At 38.3% G+C, this 18,787-nt stretch overlaps 2 protein-coding genes across 3 annotated transcripts; one reads left to right on the top strand and one right to left on the bottom strand.

Annotated features, from left to right (window-relative positions):
• The first annotated feature begins 1,806 nt into the window (after positions 1-1,806).
• On the top strand, positions 1,807-5,874 carry LOC143283961 (endoplasmic reticulum membrane protein complex subunit 7-like). The gene is made up of 4 exons (XM_076590433.1): positions 1,807-2,032; positions 2,818-3,076; positions 4,824-4,904; positions 5,685-5,874. The coding sequence occupies exons 1-4, from the start codon at positions 1,818-1,820 to the stop codon at positions 5,811-5,813; spliced, it is 684 nt and encodes a 227-aa protein (XP_076446548.1). The 5' UTR covers positions 1,807-1,817; the 3' UTR covers positions 5,814-5,874.
• A 6,593-nt stretch (positions 5,875-12,467) lies between these two features.
• LOC143284229 (trafficking protein particle complex subunit 2-like) lies at positions 12,468-17,356 on the bottom strand. 2 transcript variants are annotated; one of them, XM_076590901.1, is made up of 5 exons: positions 17,204-17,356; positions 15,863-15,984; positions 14,204-14,351; positions 13,598-13,683; positions 12,468-12,762 (listed from the first exon to the last, which is right to left on the bottom strand). In XM_076590901.1, exons 2-5 carry the CDS (start codon positions 15,956-15,958, stop codon positions 12,664-12,666), a joined length of 429 nt encoding a protein of 142 aa, XP_076447016.1. In that variant the 5' UTR covers positions 15,959-15,984; positions 17,204-17,356; the 3' UTR covers positions 12,468-12,663. The 2 variants fall into 2 exon arrangements, with proteins under 2 accessions (XP_076447016.1, XP_076447017.1); XM_076590902.1 differs by lacking the exon at positions 17,204-17,356 and adding an exon at positions 17,175-17,198.
• Positions 17,357-18,787: the final 1,431 nt, after the last annotated feature.

Raw genomic sequence — 18,787 nt, forward strand, 5'->3', positions numbered from 1 at the left:
AATGTTGTTAGTGGTATACCACAGGGTAGCATACTTGGCCCTGTGCTTTTTACAACATACATGAATATAGAAAGCACATGTAAAATATTTGCAGATAATACAAAAAATAATACTACACTACAAAAGGACTTATATAAGTTAGAGTAATGGTCTGACAGGTGGAACCTATATTCAGTTCAACGTATCAAAGTGTAAAATAATGCACATGGGGGAAAATGCAGAAAACAAATACCATATGATAATCAGTAGAAGACACCACACATGACATTGAGAAATGTCAAAGTGAGAAAGACCTTGACATAACCTTCGGTAATAAATTATCATTTGACATATATATACAGAATATAGTAAATAAAGCCAACAAGATGATAGGAGTAATTATACAGAGAACATTTACCTATTTACATAAAGATATATTTCTTAAATTCAGATATAAAGCATTGGTTAGATCACAAGTAAAATATGATAATATTATTGTGTGGCACCCATACCTCAAGAGACAATCTATAGCCACAGAAAGGGTATAAAGAAGAGCAACTAAGTTATTAAGAGAATGCAAATCTATGAGCTATCAACAGAGACTGACTTACATACTCAACTCTGCATTCATTAAAGGGTAGAAGGCTTAGAGGAGACTTAATAGAAACTGCTTACAAAATAATGTTAAATCGCTATAATAAAGTAAATGTAAATCATATTTTTAGAATGTCAGGTTATGAGAGTACAAGAAATTCAGTGATGAAAATTTGTAAGGCGTACTCAATAGCTAATAGAATTGCACAATTAATACAGTGGAAAGCACTACCAATTGAAACAAATCTTGCACAAAATACTAATGTGTTAAACTGAAATCTGCTTGACATGAACATCAATTTAAAAGAAAAACTTATAGACTTTGACGAATGAATTACAGTAAATGAAATCGTATATGTATCCGAGAAATGAAACTGAATGGAGACACTCCGGGATATTGAAGGGGGCAAAAAAAAAAGGCCGTTAGCAGTCAGACTGCCAGTCACTACACTACTACTACTACTACTACTACTACCATTTCGCTTTCGATCGTGTAAGGGTATGGTACAACTGGGGGAGACGGGAATTGAATATGATTGTCCACCCCTCTTCTCTGTCTCTGTCTCTGAGTTGGTAGATTCATTGCCAAGTTTTCCGCTGAGAATGTAGGTATACCCCTAGAAGCAGTTTGCCGCAAAATTTCACATGCATTTATTCATGGGGATGTTTCGATGAAGTACACTTTCTAGAGAAATCCGACATTCCTGTATTGAATGAACTGTTAGTTCTAGTTTCAGCACATGGGAATCAAATCTCCGGCTCCACATATGATCATAGTTGGCAAAACACTGGAGCAAATTGAAAAGTTGCAGTTCAGATTCCAAACGAATACATTGCTTTTTGACGACTCATCGGAGAGAATGTGCTGCTTTAGATGCCTGTTTGTCTAGGTGTTCTGGGCGAAAAAGAATGTTCCAGTTTTGTAAAATATGCCCACGAGTCAGTAGTGAATAATAACGGATATCATTGCCGAATGTGAAAATAACAAGCACTGTATGGGCATAGCTTTTGACCTTGCAATCAAAATAATCCATCAAAATTATGCCATACGGTCTTGAGACTACGCAACTGAAGAAAAATAAGAAGAATCTCATTTTATGTGAATTTGAAAGCGAGAATTTCACGTGAAAAGTCAAAATTGGTTTGATCCCACCTAGGAATACCATCTTGAGCTGTGTTTCTTACCGGTATAAATCATACTTGTACAGGAATGAATCGACCAATAACCACTCGTGGAAAGCAACATGGAGGACACACTGATCCAACAGTTCTTCCAATTTTTAATTTGTTTATTGCTGTTATCGTTTCATTTTGGATGTGATGCAGAATCAGTAGAAGGGACAGACAAAACTAGCTTTAAAATCGATGGAAGAGTTTTCGTTACCTCATCAAAGGAAAAAGATTGGGTGTCAAACACAAGGGTTTTAATCGATGGTGGAAAGTACAGAGGATACCTAAGGTGAGTGGTGGCTCAGTATGTGATATTTACTGTTTTTGAACTGTATTTACTTTCTCCATGTAAATATCCATCAATATTTCTTATACTTTTATATTTTGTCCCAGTTATAAGAACATAATAATTAAACTTACATTGGACATCAGGAGAGCCACTAGACAAAATATACGTGAAAGACTGAAACAAGGGGAAGTTAAAATAAATTATGGACAGTTAAAATGAAGACCCGGACATGTTTTCCCAATTCATAACGGACATGTTTTTCTTATTCAGAATCAAATACTGTAAATAAATTTTATGAGGTGAGTGACCCCAGGAAAAAAAAAATACAAGTTAGAATCAATTCTCAATGATTTATCTGTAATAATTATCATGACAAATAAGTAGACTTTGTGAGAAGTTTGTCAAGTCCTTTGGCTTTAGTTTGTCACTCCTGTCACTTAACAAGTGCTACTGACTACACTCACTACAGACATCAGTGTCAGGAAGATAGGTTGATGTAGTGTTTTATTTATTTGTTTTATTCATTTTTTTAATGCCACTCATTTCATGTAAGCATACAAAATAATGATATGTACAAAACACACACACACACACACACACACACACACACACAACTCTGGCTAAAAAAATCTGGGATGGCATTGATGGATTATAGAACTAGAAGAATGTATATGGCTGCCACACACACTGCAGGAGATTAATTGAATTCTTTGTTGCTTTTGTTACAGTCACTTTCTGTGTTCACCCTTTCAGTTTAGCACGGTCATAAAATTTGCTTGTTTCAGAAATGACGGGAGTTTTTCAGTCAACGGCCTTCCGTCAGGCTCATTTCTGGTCGAGATAGCCAACCCAACGTACTTGTTCGAGCCGTTGCGTGTTGACATCACATCCACAGGAAAGATGAGAGCACGCAAAGTCAACCTCTTGCAGCCCACCAAACTGCAGACTGTGCAGTATCCCATGGAATTCAGAGAGAGGGCCAAGGCCAGCTATTTCCAGCAGCGAGAGCAGTGGCGCATAACAGATTTCCTGTTTAACCCAATGGTAAGTGTTTTATTTCCAGCTCTCCATGCTGTCTGCTGAATGCTAACATCTGAAATAATTAAAAAATTTTTTTTATCCTGGTTGACTTTGAAAAAAGTTTTTATTTATATAGTTAACATACACAGTTAATCATTATCCTCTACAATTGTATGAAAATGTGACACAGTTCAGATTACTCATTCTGGCTTTTTATCAACTTAAGCTTCTTTTTTTCAAAGGGCATTGGGAGTGATATGATGTATTTGGTTGCACTATTTCAAGTTCTGACGCTGAGGCAGCATTAACTTGATAACTTTGATGCTCTTGCATGACTGATGTATTATGGGCAACAAGTAGTTTATGTCATTGTCTTGCATCATATGATTCAGCCATCATCAGAATATTACTTAGGTAACATTGTTATCATCAGCCTTGCTCTTACATAATTCCAGTAAAATAATTTATCAGAAGGCTTGATCAATAATAATTGACAGTAATATGTCATGTGAAGTAGAAAAATAGAAAATGATAAGATGTTATTAAGTATCTATCTTTTCTCACTAATAAGTTTCCTGCACTCACTAAAATGTATGTAAACATGTATTTGATCTATGCACATGCATGTGCACACACAAAACACACACACTCACTCACACACACATTTGTTAAAAAAAAAAGAAAAAGAAAAAAAAAGCATATCACTTTCTGATTTGTACAAGAAAATATTCCTCATTCCTCAGGCAAGGCCTTCAAGACTCACTTGTGATACACTTTTAAAAAAAATCCAAGCTTTTTATGTATTGAGTATAATGCATTTACTGTTATATTTATATTTTTTGTATTCTCTAAACTTGGCACTTTGATCTGATATTCTGACCCAACAGGTAGAGCAGTCATTATTATCATTTTTTGTTCGAACAGGAACTTCTTTTGCTAAGCATGGAAGTTTTATTTATTTTGCAAACGTTTTGGTGCAGAGTGTAAAAAAAGGGAAATTACTCTGTAATGCTAGTGGAGTTAATTTGCTTTAAACTGATCTTTCTCATCTTAAACATTACATTTTGAAACAAGAGAGGCAAAGCCTTCAAGACTCACTTGTGATGCACTTTTTTTTAAAAATTCAAGCTTTTTATGTATTGAGTATAATTTCAAAATGTAATGTTTAAGATGAGAAAGATCAGTTTAAAGCAAACTAAGTTCCCCCAGCAGAGTAATTTCCCTTGTTTTACTGTCTACACCAAAACGTTTGCAATAAATAAAACTTCCATGCTTAGCAAAAGAAGTTCCTGTTTGAACAAAAAATGATAATAATGATAGATCTTTTGTTGGGTCGAATATCAGATCAAAGTGCCAAGTTTAGAGAATACAAAAAATATAAATATAACAGTAAATGCAGTTTGCATATAATTAGGCTTCATTCTTTATTTTTTTGTGCCCATCCCAGAGGCGCAGTATTGTTTTAAACAAAATGACTGGAAAGAACTGAATTTTTCCTATTTTTATGCCAAATTTGGTGTCAACTGACAAAGTATTTGCAGAGAAAATGTCAATATTAAAGTTTACCACGGACACACAGACACACACACACACAGACACACACACACACACACACACACACACACACAGACAACTGAACACCGGGTTAAAACATAGACTCACTTTGTTTACACAAGTGAGTCAAAAAAGCATATCACTTTCTGATTTGTACAGGAGAATATTCCTCATTTACTGCTTTCTAAGTCTAATTGAAATGTTTCTGTTGACACAGGTTTTAACGATGGTACTACCATTGTTATTAATAATGGTGCTGCCAAAGATGATGAATGCTGCTGATCCTGAAACTCGCAAGGTTAGTTCCAGTAAATTCATTTTATTTGTACTTTATTTATGCCTTCATGGTCTACAGATACAGTTATATTTTTAATCATGTTGGATGAGGATATATATAGCATTGATCTGCTTGAAAAATTGTCTTCACTGGACTGGAGTTGCTAAAAATCTTTGGGAAAGGAGACATCTGTGTTACAGTTATGCATTTTTTTCTCCCTCTGGTAAAATTGGTATGAATTGATTGTTTTGTGCAGCATTGTGTAAAAACTGATTATTCATTCATTCATTTAAATTTGTGTTAGTTACTGTCTCCTGTAATTTTATTTAGCTACATATCTGTTTTGATTTTAAAATGTTTTCCTAGTCAATAAATTTATATGGTTGACCTATTTTACTTTAGGTTGAGAATGTAGAGGAAGTGCCAGATATACATTGATCTTTGATAGACCACGATTTCCGGTAAATATAAGTACTGTAAGGCTGAGTAAAAGCAGGTAGTTGGTTACACGTGAAAAATTGTCAGGTGCATGTGTGTGTATTATGATTTTAAGTGCCATTCCAAACCTAATCTTGAGATGGGTAGAGCACTTGCACTTACCGTATAAGTTTTACTAAGAGATTTGGGTAATAAAAAAAAAAAGGTCTATATAGACACTTTTGCCTTTTAGTAGTTACAGGCAGCTACTTACAGTACACATGACAGAAAACACTAGAAATATTACATCAAAATCGTGTTGTCAGACATGAACCCTGGAAGAGTATTCCTGATCTTAAAACACAGTGCATCACATGTTTGCAGGAGATGCAGCAGCAGATGAATGTGCTGAATCAAAAGCCTAACATGCCGGACATGTCAGAGATGATCACCAACTACCTTTCAGGTGGAAAGAAACCTGTGAAATCCAAAGCATCCTCTAAGAGAAAATAGCCTCGTGCAGTTGTGGTGATGGACACATTTTGAAATGATGCTTTTTTTTTTTTCTTTTTTTTTTTAAAACTTTCGTAGTAGCATTTGTTGATCCCGTTGTTGGTTTCCAAGTTGTCTTTCTATTTGATTTTTTTTATGTTGATGAGAGAAATTGGATTTATTGTGTCCTGTGGATGTTGTGTTGTGCTGTGCACAGTGTTCTGTAAGAGGTGCAATGTTGCCTTTTCTGATGTCTTGACACCAAATGGTTGACTTGCCTGTGTTGTGCTTGTGACATGATGGAAAGACAGTTTTCGGATGCTGCTTTCAGGCTGTATGTCATGAAAGTTTCATGTAAGATGGAAAGATTTGAATTTTAGTTTGGTATTAAAAAGCATTTGTGATGCATTTGAATTTTGTGTTGTTCTGACAGTGTTTCCCCCTTACCTTATAGTTCAAGCTTATCCAGCTTCCTCTTTGGAAAGCCAGCCAGCCTCCATTTTGTATTTTTTTCAAATTAAGCAGCTGAAGTGCAACATTTGTGTATGGAAAACACATGTGATCAGTCATTAACTTATTTGTCATGGCTAGAATATCTACCTCTCCTTGTGTTTACTTGATTTGTTGACATGTTTAGATTACCACATGCTGTTCTCCTGTACTCACTCCAGATCATCAAAGAAAACTAAAATATCTGTGAATTCTAGACATTATTATGTACTCTATAATAATTGATATATGTAGTGGACCCTTCTGATCCTTATTGCTTAGTCAGGGATATAAAGGAGATGGAGGAGGGGGTATGGAGTGTAGGTGGGGGAGGGGTGGCAGGGTAATAAAGAATAGGCTAGCATACCATAAATACTGATTATCAGATCAAATATAAGTTTAAAAAAAAAAAATGTGAACGCATATGGACTGATTGGAAATAAAATAACAGTTTAATAAAAGAGGGACAAGACCAGTTTTAAACAATTCGTAAGACGGGTGCAATAGCTGAGTGGTTAAAGCGTTGGACTTTCAATCTGAGGGACCCGGGTTTGAATCTCAGTGACTGCGCCTGGTGGGTAAAGGGTGGAGATTTTTCAGATCTCCCAGGTCAACATATGTGCAGACCTGCTAGCACCTGAACCATCTTCATGTGTAAATGCAAGCAGATCAAATACGCTCGTAAAAGATCCTGTAATCCATGTCAGTGTTTGGTGGGTAATGGAAACAAGAACATACCCAGCATGCACACCCCCGAAAGCGGAGTATGGCTGTCTGCACGGCGGGGTAAAAATGGTCATACACATATATGCCCACTTGTACACATATGAGTGAACGTGGGAATTGCAGCCCACAAACACAGAAGAAGAAGAAGAAACAATTCGTAAGAATGCTTGGCTTCTCTTAATAGTAATTTAAATTTGGTCTTCATATTTTGATTCCAAACCATGTCTTCTTGTTCACTCCTTTGTTTAACCTAGATGAAAAGACTAAGAGCTGATAACTAATGGCAAGTACTGGAACAGGCCTTTCAGAAGATGAATTCTTTGTTTTGTGTGTGTTTTATTTGACAGTCAGGAAATTTAATGTGAAACAGGGTAACACTTTTTCTTCTTCAAATGTTGCTTCTCTCCCTCCCCATCCATGCCTTTTCATCATGTTTGATTGCAAAGCTTGTTGAGTTGTTCTTATATCATAAGAACATAAATTATAATGAGATTCAGAGTGCACAAATTAAATTTCAACTGTGGTGCCAAGTTTATGATGCTTTAATCTCTCTTTATTTTTTTTATTTGGTGGAAAGAGAGACATGAAGGGGGTAGAAAATGTTCAGTATTTTTTAAATGGGTGTGAAAAGAGTAGTGATGGGAAAATACTTAGTCATCAGGTACAGATAGCTGATCTGTACCCACTCAGTGTACCGGTGGAGCAGTGAGCCAGAAAGTTGGCAAGCTGAATGTTATGAGGGTTGGTGGGGTGTGTGTGTGTGTGGGGGGAGTCCTGAGCGGTACATCACTGCAACCATTTTTTTTCTTTTGAAAGTCATACAGACTCTGTCCCAGACGTCTTTTAAGACAAAGGACAAGAGGTCCGAGGAGGCGCCCATCTCAGAAAGAGCCTCAGATACAGAGGCTGACTTTTCTGTTTTGTATTGATAGAGATAGAGATCACCATTGGCTTTCGGCTGATTTGGCAATGCGAGCGATGTCATTCTTTGAATCAGAGCTGTTTTTGCACACTACGATTAAACTAGAGTTCTAGAAATGGTCATATTAAGTTTTATCATCTCCTGAATTATACTCGGGAATGTGTTTCTGTGACTGTAAAGAGATGGTTGGTTCATGTTCTTGTAGCTTATTACAGTATACAGCACAGAAAAGACCAAATGGAACCGAGAGAGAGGAAGCAATGTGTGTGTCATCATGGAGTTTTGATACTGTAACTCATTGTGTATCATGTCATGTGTGGGCTTGAACTTACAGTGTTTGAATTGGTGCAGGTTTTCTTTGTCCTGTTCAACAGGTTGGTGACATAACATTTTATTTTCTGCAGAAGTTTGTTGTTATGCTTGTGTTGCCAAGAAATGTTGAAAAAAAAAAAAAGTCCATGGTTCGAAGAGCAGAAATTTAGCAATGGAGAATAGATTCTCATGTTATCCACACTAATATTTCAGTATTCCACTGTATGTTATGCTTACTGTCCAATATCTTGTCAAGGAATATAAAATTTAGCTGGAAACAAGTTCAACTTCTTGCTTATATTTCTTCCTGTTAAAGTTCAGCAAGCTTTTTCTTTTTGTCATGATTCAGCGCTTATAGCTGTTAGAGGCGTTTGATTGGCTAAGAGCGGGCCAGACTAAGAGGGGCGTCTTTTCACTGTTAGCCGCGCGAAATTTGGCCAAACAGAGCAAACCATAGGCCTAGTTTGCATCAGTTTGACATGGTACAGTATATGTAAACACCAAACATGGAGTATAATACAAACTCCTCCTTTTTGTCACATGCACACAAGTTTTAATCATGCAAGATCCCTGTTCATATCAACAACACCTAATATCATGTGGACTGCATGAATTGGAAGTGGCAGATGAACTTGAGTGTGGCTGTGTATATGGGATTCAAGACAGCAGCCTGAGGATTAAGTCTCAACAACAGTATGCAGCACGCATACAAAAATATATAGAAAACCTAAAACAAAGAATGAAATAAACCAAATTAAATGTCTTGATGGAATTAAAATGAGAATTTTTTTTACCAGCTGTCTCTAATTATTTATACAATTGATTCATGAAGGGATTGTTTCAACTGACTCAAGAGCCAAATGTAAGAAGGGCAGGGGAATCGACAGAAGGAATTATCTGTGACTTGTGAGCTTCACTTGAGCCACAAGCAAGATTCTCAAGTAATCATTGAAAGTCAAGATATTACTCACCTTAGGAGTCATTAAACTTGCATGTAAACTGTCAAAATACATATGCATGACTCCGTTACTACGAACGGGAGAGAAACCTGACTGCAATGAGTTTAGGAAGTAGGAGCATTATTTAAACAGCAAATCAGTACAGGACTTAAAGTAAGAGTGTGAGTTCAGACCTGTTGGTAGAGCAGCGAGAATGTTGTGAATCTGATTTACAGACACTCAGCAAAACGAGTGGCATTCTCGTTAGTGTTGTTCTGGTGGTGTTAGTGTAGTGTAGTATTCAGTGACCCTCCCCTTCCCCTCATCCCTGGGGTGGTTATCTCTGTTGGCCTTACCACCTTTGAGCGTCATCGTTAAATCTGAATATTGCTCTTACGAAGACAACTGAAGCCACTGTTTGTTTGCTCATCTGGTTTATTGACCCATGTACCGGCTGATGGGAAACACTGGGCAGCATTGCAGTGAAGTTGTGCGTTCTTCTAGGAGAAAAACAACTGTACAATTTGAAACACTACCATTGAAATGAAGATCATCTTGGCAATTTGTTTACATATGCTTGGAAAACTTATTGAAAAAATGGAGTTGTTTGAGAGCTACTGTCTTAACTCTTTCACTTCCAAGTTTGTGTGAAAAACCTCCCCAGCGCCAGATATTTTAGATATGATGCTCTCAGTACGGAGGTGTACTATCTAGTCAACTAGAGTTGCCTGTGGCGGTGAAAGAGTTTCAAAAAAGATGTTCACAGTGGAATTCCACATGGCGGTATGATTTTTGTTATTGACTCACCAGAAGTAATAGTAACAGAAAATACTATAGAAATGTTTGTTGGTGATTCAAAGATATATTTCTTGTGATCTGAACACCTGTTTCTTTTCATTCCCTTGTAACTTGATCTACTCAAGCAGGGAACTCCACTGATGAGATTTTTGTACTCTGAATCGAGTTTTATAATCAAGCTGATTTTGAGAGGGTATGATCTGACATATTAAAACAGTGAGAGGTTGGTGTATGATAAAAGTGATTGGGAATATCATTGCCTTATGGATGTTTGAACCACACAACCCTTCAATCCCAAATTGAGCAAGCAAAACATGAGATGTACTAGAGAAGCCGTTCTTTACATCACAGTTTAATAGTACCAAGTGAAATGATTTATATTGGGAATATTGTTGGTACTGTGTGCATGAGTCATGTACTATAGCCTTCAATATGGGAATGATTATGTGAATTGTTTTGGGTAGTTGAGTAAAGAGAGTAGATAGAAGGTATACTATGTGAACTGGAAAAAGAAATGGTTCAGAAGGGAACGGTGGCAGAGATCAACTGGTGGTAATGTGTACTTTTGGGCAGTGGAAATAGTTTTGAGTAACATGAAACATTCAGTACCAGAAGTGATCTCATTACGTTCACCAGAACCATGGCGGTTATTATACACGACTTATTTTCATTGTCAGGTATGAATAAGTATCATTTTAACATGTCAGATTCAGAATCCTGTATGTATTATGAAAACTCACAACTGGAATATGTATAATGTAACATATTCAGAGGTTGAGTGTTAGGTAACTTACCCCCTCTATTTATTTATTATTCTGTGTCTCTGTGTTATTGATAATGGAACCAGACCAGAATTACCGGTAAGTAAAGGCTTTTTTTCCCCCCCTGTAACAATAAATGAATTTGATCATCAGGACTTTTCTCTACTTCTTGTCTTTTCTTTTCTTATACAGAGAGTGAATGCTGTGGTGGAGGGTGCTGAATCAGAAGGAATATGACGTGTGTGTGTAAGGATTCAAACTGACTTTGTTGTATTTTATCAGTTTCCTACCCATCCATTCTGTCTTGATTTATCATGGTCTCTCTTCTTTTAGCTACATACAGTTTCACTTTGGCATGGTACATCTTCAGTACTTTTTGGCTGCATTGTGTGTCTCTGTTATTGCTGACATTTCAGCTGTTCATCAGTGCTTTGGCTTATGACTGGGTTTGGTATGCTGAGTAGAGGCTATCAACTATGAACGTCTACGGTGACAGGAAAGCGGAGATCTTTTCTTCTTCTTCTGCATTCGTGGGCTGCAACTCCCATGTTCACTCGTATGTACACGAGTGGGCTTTTACGTGTATGACCGTTTTTACCCCGCCATGCAGGCAGCCATACTCTGTTTTTGGGGGTGTGCATGCTGGGTATGTTCTTGTTTCCATAACACATCAAATGCTGACATGGATTACAGGATCTTTAATGTGGCTATGTGATCTTCTGCTTGCGTTTACATGAAGGGGGTACAGGAACTAGCAGGTTTGCACACATGATGACCAGGGAGATTGGAAAAATCTCCACCCTTTACCCACCAGGTGCCATTACCGAGATCTTTTCAGAACTGCTCCCATCTTCTTCAGCCTTTGTGCCATGTTCTGATTTCTGACTTGAGTATGTAAACAGTTTGAGTCTATGTAACCTCCCAGTTTCAGTTGTCCATCTTCCTGTCTGGTAAACTAACTGTATTGTTGGTATTTCTTATATCAAATTGCAAGTGGAACCAGCCACAGAGTTATAAATGCAACAGAGCTTACAGTGAACACAAACAGACCGGCTTTTTGGAATCAATGTTTGTTTGCTTTGTTACATACCTGCTACTTTATGTGGGGCATTTAGCATCCACTGTCTGTCTGCTGCAACACTACTATACATCATCAATACAATTGGAAACTACATACGTGCACACTAGTAATTTGACTTGTGATGAGTCTTTGCACAACTCCTGGATCCCCAAATGGGTACTCAGTCCACTTGACTTTCACTTCAAATGACATTGATGTTTTCATAACTTTGTACCTTTGTGTTGGACGTGCTAGTTGTTTTTGTGACATGTGGCACCCAGAAAAATATATATATATAATAGGGACTGCAGACCTCTGGACTGACACATAAAATGTGGAAGTACCTTGTTGGTAGAGGTGGCCTAGGTGGAATAGAATGTCAGTGCAAGGTCACATTTCTCCTCATAGAAGCTTCTTTAAGTGTGGTGATTGTGTGGACCTCATAAAACTACATGATCACAGGAAAGACTGTCGGATCAGTCAACTGCCAGATCATTCTGCATTTCTAGGTACAGAGAACGCCAGATTTTCAAACCTCCACAGAACACAATGAAAGAACCATACACTCAGAACTAATTTTTTTGTTTTTTGTATTGATTACATGAACATCTTAATTCTTATTGATCATTCATATGAATACCACATTCAACCACAGCTGCAAATACAAAGTTATTCCAGTAAAATGTTTATTTCGTTTTATTGTGTCACTTTCGAACAGATTACCACAGTCAAACTGGGAGAAAGCAATCAAACTGTTTGTACTTGGTCTCAGTACCTACCCACCCACTGCCTGACAAGTATACATAAATGCACTCTCACACACACTAATTCACACACGCACCACAAGCAGACAACAGAGATATAATTATCCTGTAAGATATTTTCTCCCAAAGAACTGAACTTTCTTCTCAAATGCTGTAGATCTGATGGGCGTGTTGATCTCGTAGAAAGGATTCATTGCGAACTGGAAAAAAAAAAATGCAAACAGACCACTAGAGAGTTCCGCAGCCATCTTGTGCATGCGCATCTTACTTTTACTCGAAATTGCAAGCAATGCCAAAGGCGATCGACATAGGCAAAAGCAACAAACATGTGCTGTTCCCCATTTCTTCAGTTGACACCCTCCATTGCTACAACCAAACTTAGTACAATGAAGTGCCATCATGTGCACAATAAAAAAACAACAACAAAATATGAAGCAAAAAGTTGAAAAAAGAAGCCTGTTTTGCATGTTCTGCCTCTCTCGATTGCCTTCTTGCTCGAAATTTCAGAGAGCCAATCAACTTTGAGAGCACAGATCATGTGACATGCCTCTATAAGTCATATAAGCATGGAACTCTCCAGCGGTCTATTGTTGAATGATATTCAAATTAATGCAAAAACACATAAAGAACCATACCGTATCAACTTGAAACCAAATAATTTAAGCTGACTGACTGTAGATTTATCTCAAAGTAAAGAACAGTCCCCAAGTTATTGCTGAAGCTGGAATTACATTTGTTTCAAAATGTTACACTTCAGCTGCAGAAATTTAAGCCCAAAACACACACACACATTTATATAACTAATATATATATCACCTGCATATACACACAAAACATGTTCCTCATCTCCAAAGAATGAATCATTTAGACCACATTTACCATATCTTCTAAGTTAACAGCAATTAATATTGCCTGACTGAAGGTCCCACAAAATGTACAATTATTATGATGAAAACTGAATTACATTAACTGTGTATAATTATGAATTAATGCATATTATTATTTCTTATTATTGAGAAATGAATGTCACAATACCTTGATGTAAGTTTCATACACTTCTGTGAAGAAATTCTTCATACCATCCTCATTCTTTACGTCATGCAGTATCAGAAATCGCATGCCTGCACTGCAGTCAAGGAAACAACATTACTAAAACAAACAATACTTCAACTAAGTTGGACCTTTACATCAGGGTCAAAGATCTGCACATGAAAAAAGTAACATAAAAGATGAGATGCTGTAACTGATAGACATGAAGTAGTAACCATAATAAGTTATTTTTAAATTTGTGGTTAAAAAAATGGAAGGTTTGGACAAAACACACACACACACACACAAACACAAAGAGTGCTAAGATATTTATACATGATAGTCAGTCATGTCGAGATAATGACCATCAGAACAGCAGAGGAGGCAACTGCTGTCCCAACTGTCAGGGCTACAATCTGATAATAAAGAATGTCTTGCCCAAGTTACATCCCCACTCTCTCGGTCAAGATGACTGTAGGACCGTTGGTGATGGGATGGTTTCCAATGGCCAGCTAGCTCCCCAAGACATAAATTATCACACACTGATAAAAAGCGAAATTTGTTCACAAAATTTCCATTTGCCAATACAGTTTTCCACAAGGCCAAGGATACGTCCAGCGGTGACAAAAGCAGACACGAACCATTCGTTGAACTTGTCCACCACTTTCAGGAACATGTTGTTGGTGGACCACATCTGTTCATCCACAAGGTCCAGAGCTGCATGTGCGATGAACTGGTTCAGATGGCGATGGTCATCCCTCTGGGAAATAAACTTGAGATTATGGAACTAATTTTTCAACAGTGTTAAATCCCTGTAGAATTCAGACTTCATTATGTCCTTGTAGAATAAAAACATTTTTAGTCAGAAAAATATACAAGCGCATATAGCAGCAGAACAATGAGCTGAAATTCTTAAATGAAAACCTGCTCAATCATATGATTAACTGCTATTTGTGGTATCTATGACAATTCCTTGAGCAATACAAATTGATTATCATTCAAATTTTCCACAACCTGGCAATAACATGATGACCAGTTTCCAGAGCACTTCAACCTCCATCTACTCTTCAGTCTTCTCTTTGAGAAGTTGAAAATGACAAACAGAAAGGACCCAATCAAGACCAAGATCAATGTCAGCAGACAACAGCTTGAAACAGTGAAGCACTTTACCTTGGCGCCATCATCAGTGAAGAAGACTGAAATGCAAGAGCTGCACATAGTGAACAACACTGTTAAGACTGAAGTCTATATGGGAAGACAAGAACACCGGCCTCAAAGAACAAAGCTAAAGCTCAATCAAACCTTGTATGCATGGAAATCATGGACTGTAGCAAAGCTTTAGAGAAGGATCCAAGCGGTGGAAATGAGATGCTTCAGGAGACTCTTTGGCATCTCCTACAAAGACCACATAACAGATAAAGAAGTCAGCACATTGTTCGATGGGCGCAATAGCCGAGTGGTTAAAGTGTTGGACTTTCAATCTGAGGGTCCCGGGTTCGAATCTCGGTAATGACGCCTGGTGGGTAAAGGGTGGAGATTTTTATGATCTCCCAGGTCAACATATGTGCAGACCTGCTAGTGCCTGAACCCCCTTCGTGTGTATACGCAAGCAGAAGATCAAATACCCATGTAAAAGATCCTGCAATCCATGTCAGCGTTTGGTGGGTTATGGCTACATGGTGGGGTAAAAACGGTCATACATGTAAAAGCCCACTTGTGTACATACGAGTGAACATGGGAGTTGCAGCCCACGAACGCAGAAGAAGAAGAAGCTCAATGTTTGGTATGAAGACCTACTGACTACAGTTAAGAAAAAAAAGAAGAAAAAAAAGAAGGAAAATGAGATAGTATTGTCATGTGACAAGATCTGACAGACTCTCCAAGACCATCCTTTTGGGAACAGTGCAAGGGGAAAAAGAGACGAGGCAGAGAGTGAAAGAAGTGGGCAGACAAGATCACTGAGTGAATAAAGAGGGGCTTGGCTGAAACCAGGGCCTATCCCACGACCACCAGAAATGGAGAATGTTGGTGATGCGTTCAGCAGTGCAGTGACTCCATGACTAAACAAGGTTTTGGGACCAGTGACAGTGACCTCTCCCTATGTTTTAACTCATGCATTTATGTCATACTTCAAAAGAAAATTCCCTGAACTCTGAAAATAATTTTACTGGTAAAAACCAAAAACAAACAAATAAACAAAGCAAAAAACTTTTGAGTATAACTTATAGTACTGAGTGAGTCAACACAGAAAATCCCAAGAACGTTCTTTACCTTGGGATCAGCAGCTTTGTTAGGGGGACAAAACTCCATCTCAAATACAGGGTTGTCATGGTGACCCACAATCACAAAGTAGAAGTTGCCAGACATCCTGAATCAACAGTTTCACACCTCACCTGAAAATAAAAATCATTCATATTTGTGTTTGTTAGTTCTTATTTGACACTTTTTGTCCTGAAATTAAAATCTGAAGTTGGGTGACTTACAGTGCATGTTACATTTACAGGAAGGTCTAGTTTGGTTTGAAGGTGGATAAGTCAGGACTGTACCGATTTCCCATGATTTAGACAAAAAATGAGTGTGAGGTCTCAGCATACCCATTTCAATTTGAGCACACAACATCTCTGGGAAAGACCTGGTATATGAAAAAAAAACCCACCACCACTTAACAAACAAAAAAAGAAAAAAAAGAAGAAAAACAAAAAAAACCCCAAAACCAAACCAAACCAAACATACAAATAAACAAACAAAAACACTAACTTTGACTATTGTTGTATTTTGCAGTATTTATATAATTTTTAATATCATTGATTTCTTTTATACTAAAAAACACAAAATAACTGATTTATGAATCAAATTAACTGATTAACTAAGCACATGTACATTTACTGCATGCTGTTTTCCTGACTGGGTTAAGCTGCTGGTCAGGCATCTGCTTGGCAGATGTGGTGTTGTGTATATGGATTTGTCCAAACGCAGTGATGCCTCCTTGAGCTACTGATACTGATACTGTTTTCCTTTTTGTACTGGGATGATAATAAGGCTTTAGTTTACACTAGCATTGGCATGCACACACACACACACAAACACACGCACAATGACAGAACACATGTTTGACTTAAAACAACCAGAAATAGTCCATCATTTGGAGGCAGAAGGTCTCAAAATGAGTTCTTCTGAACACAACAATTGTATGCATTTGTTTCTGAGCCAGTAATTGTGTAAAGAACCAACATAATGATTTGATTGAATCTAATTTTAAGACTTCAAACTTTGATCACAAAAAACTTTATATCCATCAAATAACGCTAAGCATATGATTACAGTCTGATATCTGCTTAGAATGTTCATTGTCTGAAATACACAATCGTCAGTATATATTTGCTAATTTATATGGGTCTAAATCGTAATAATTATCTTGATCAAACCAGCTCCATTGAGAGATGAAGTCTTCACTTCACGAAAATGTACTAAAAAAAAAAGAAAAAAAGAAAAGAAAAGAAAGCAAGCAAATACTTGGACAAGGATAAGCATATTAAGTATATCTACTACCCATACATCGGTTAGGATAATGATAAATCTTTACCAGTGCATTAGTAAAAATTTTATTTTTACCGTCTCGAGCACCCTCACAGACGAGCAGACGACCGGAAGCATCCGCCACAGAACTTTCAGTGCAGTCCTATTCTACGTGCCACACGACATTTCATGTATTTAAACTAAGACTGGTTTCGGGTACACGGTGTGTTTATCAACTGTAATTCAGATCACATTATTTTACTTTTTAGCTTAAATTTAGCAAATTTGTAACAAAATGAGCACGTCATAAGTCATCAGTACGAGCCCCGTTTTCCAGTTTCAGTTCAGTTTCTCAAGGAGGCGTCACTATTTTTAGATTAGTGGGCGTCACTGCGTTCCGGGGTCAAAATTAATCGATCTTACGCTACACTGTATCTGCTGGACATGACATGACAGCAGCAGAACCGAATACACTTGTCAGGCTTTGAGTGTATGCATATGTATCTTTGTACCAAGCACAGTGGTGTTGCCCGGGTTCTTTTTCAGTGAGCGAAGTGCGTCAGCCTGGCACACGGGACCTCAGTTTATTGTCTCATTCGAAAGACTAAGCTGTCAGTTTGATTTATGATACTACTACTACTACTACTACTACTACTACTATTCACGACTGAAGAAGAATAATATAAAAATGTTCACACTGGCACCAAGACTGACACTGAGTCAGACAGCAGGCTGAGCTCCAGCACGGAAAACAACAACACCTGCAGCCAGCATCCCTGCCTGCAGGACGCAGTACAGACAGATGACTATCTTCCCCCCCGCACCATCCCGGAATGGAACACACCGCCCCAGGAGGTTCCGTGTCACAACAGAGTCGCTGGACTGCTTCAAGTCCAGACTGGCCTGCTCCCACCTGTGAAACAACGGCAGAGTAGATTTACCCCACCGGGCCCCCCGCCCTCCACCCACTCTCCCCCAACACTTCTGTTTAGTCCCCCCCATCCCCCCGCCTGCCTACCAGCAAGCCCCCCGCACCCCTCCCTCCCTTTTTTACCCCCACTGACTGGTAAGTAGTGTCGTAGAAGGCTATGGTTGTACCGGTCGGGTGTATTCCTGGGGACCGCTGCGGTAGCCGGATTGGCCTAGCTTGAGATGCGAACACACCAGTGGACTGCGCCCCATCTCGCCTATCAATTAACAGTACATTCCTCGGCAGACCAGTTAGACTGCACCCAACAGCAACCCGGCCTCCCACAACACGGCAGTTTTCATCAACATACTAATGTTGGTCGTCAAGTGGAAGAAAAAGAAGAAGAAGAAGAACGATGATGATGATGATGATGATAATGGACATTTATATAGCGCTTTTTTTCCTCTCCGAATGCTGCTTAAAGCACTTTTAATGTCGTTACCTCTCCTCCGTACACTGTAAGCCCCATCCCCACCCACATTGAAATAATGCCATGGAAACCACCCACCCACCCACGACGCCCTCGAGAAAACGTATCCCTGCAACACGTACTCAGTCACGCACACACACGCACGGACACCGCAAGCACGTGACACCCGAAAGTGGCCGCCACTGACTGGCAAACGGTTTCCCCTCAAGGCCTGACTAAGCGCGTTGGGTTACGCTGCTGGTCAGGCAGATGTGGTGTAGCGTATATGGATTTGTCCGAA

Source organism: Babylonia areolata, chromosome 7 (assembly GCF_041734735.1).
Source record: "Babylonia areolata isolate BAREFJ2019XMU chromosome 7, ASM4173473v1, whole genome shotgun sequence".
NCBI lineage: Eukaryota > Metazoa > Mollusca > Gastropoda > Neogastropoda > Buccinidae > Babylonia > Babylonia areolata.

What these genes read in the sequence shown, in the direction of transcription:
- LOC143283961 (XM_076590433.1), top strand. Translation starts at nt 1,818, where the DNA reads ATGGAGGACACACTGATCCAACAGTTCTTCCAATTTTTAATTTGTTTA. An exon ending in AAGTACAGAGGATACCTAAG is followed by an intron (nt 2,033 to 2,817) that starts GTGAGTGGTGGC and finishes TGCTTGTTTCAG; the next exon opens with AAATGACGGGAGTTTTTCAG. An exon ending in ATTTCCTGTTTAACCCAATG is followed by an intron (nt 3,077 to 4,823) that starts GTAAGTGTTTTA and finishes CTGTTGACACAG; the next exon opens with GTTTTAACGATGGTACTACC.
- LOC143284229 (XM_076590901.1), bottom strand. Translation starts at nt 15,958, where the DNA reads ATGTCTGGCAACTTCTACTTTGTGATTGTGGGTCACCATGACAACCCT. An exon ending in TGCTTTTGTCACCGCTGGAC is followed by an intron (nt 13,684 to 14,203) that starts GTATCCTTGGCC and finishes ACTGCAGTGCAG; the next exon opens with GCATGCGATTTCTGATACTG. An exon ending in TGTATGAAACTTACATCAAG is followed by an intron (nt 12,763 to 13,597) that starts GTATTGTGACAT and finishes TTTTTTTTCCAG; the next exon opens with TTCGCAATGAATCCTTTCTA.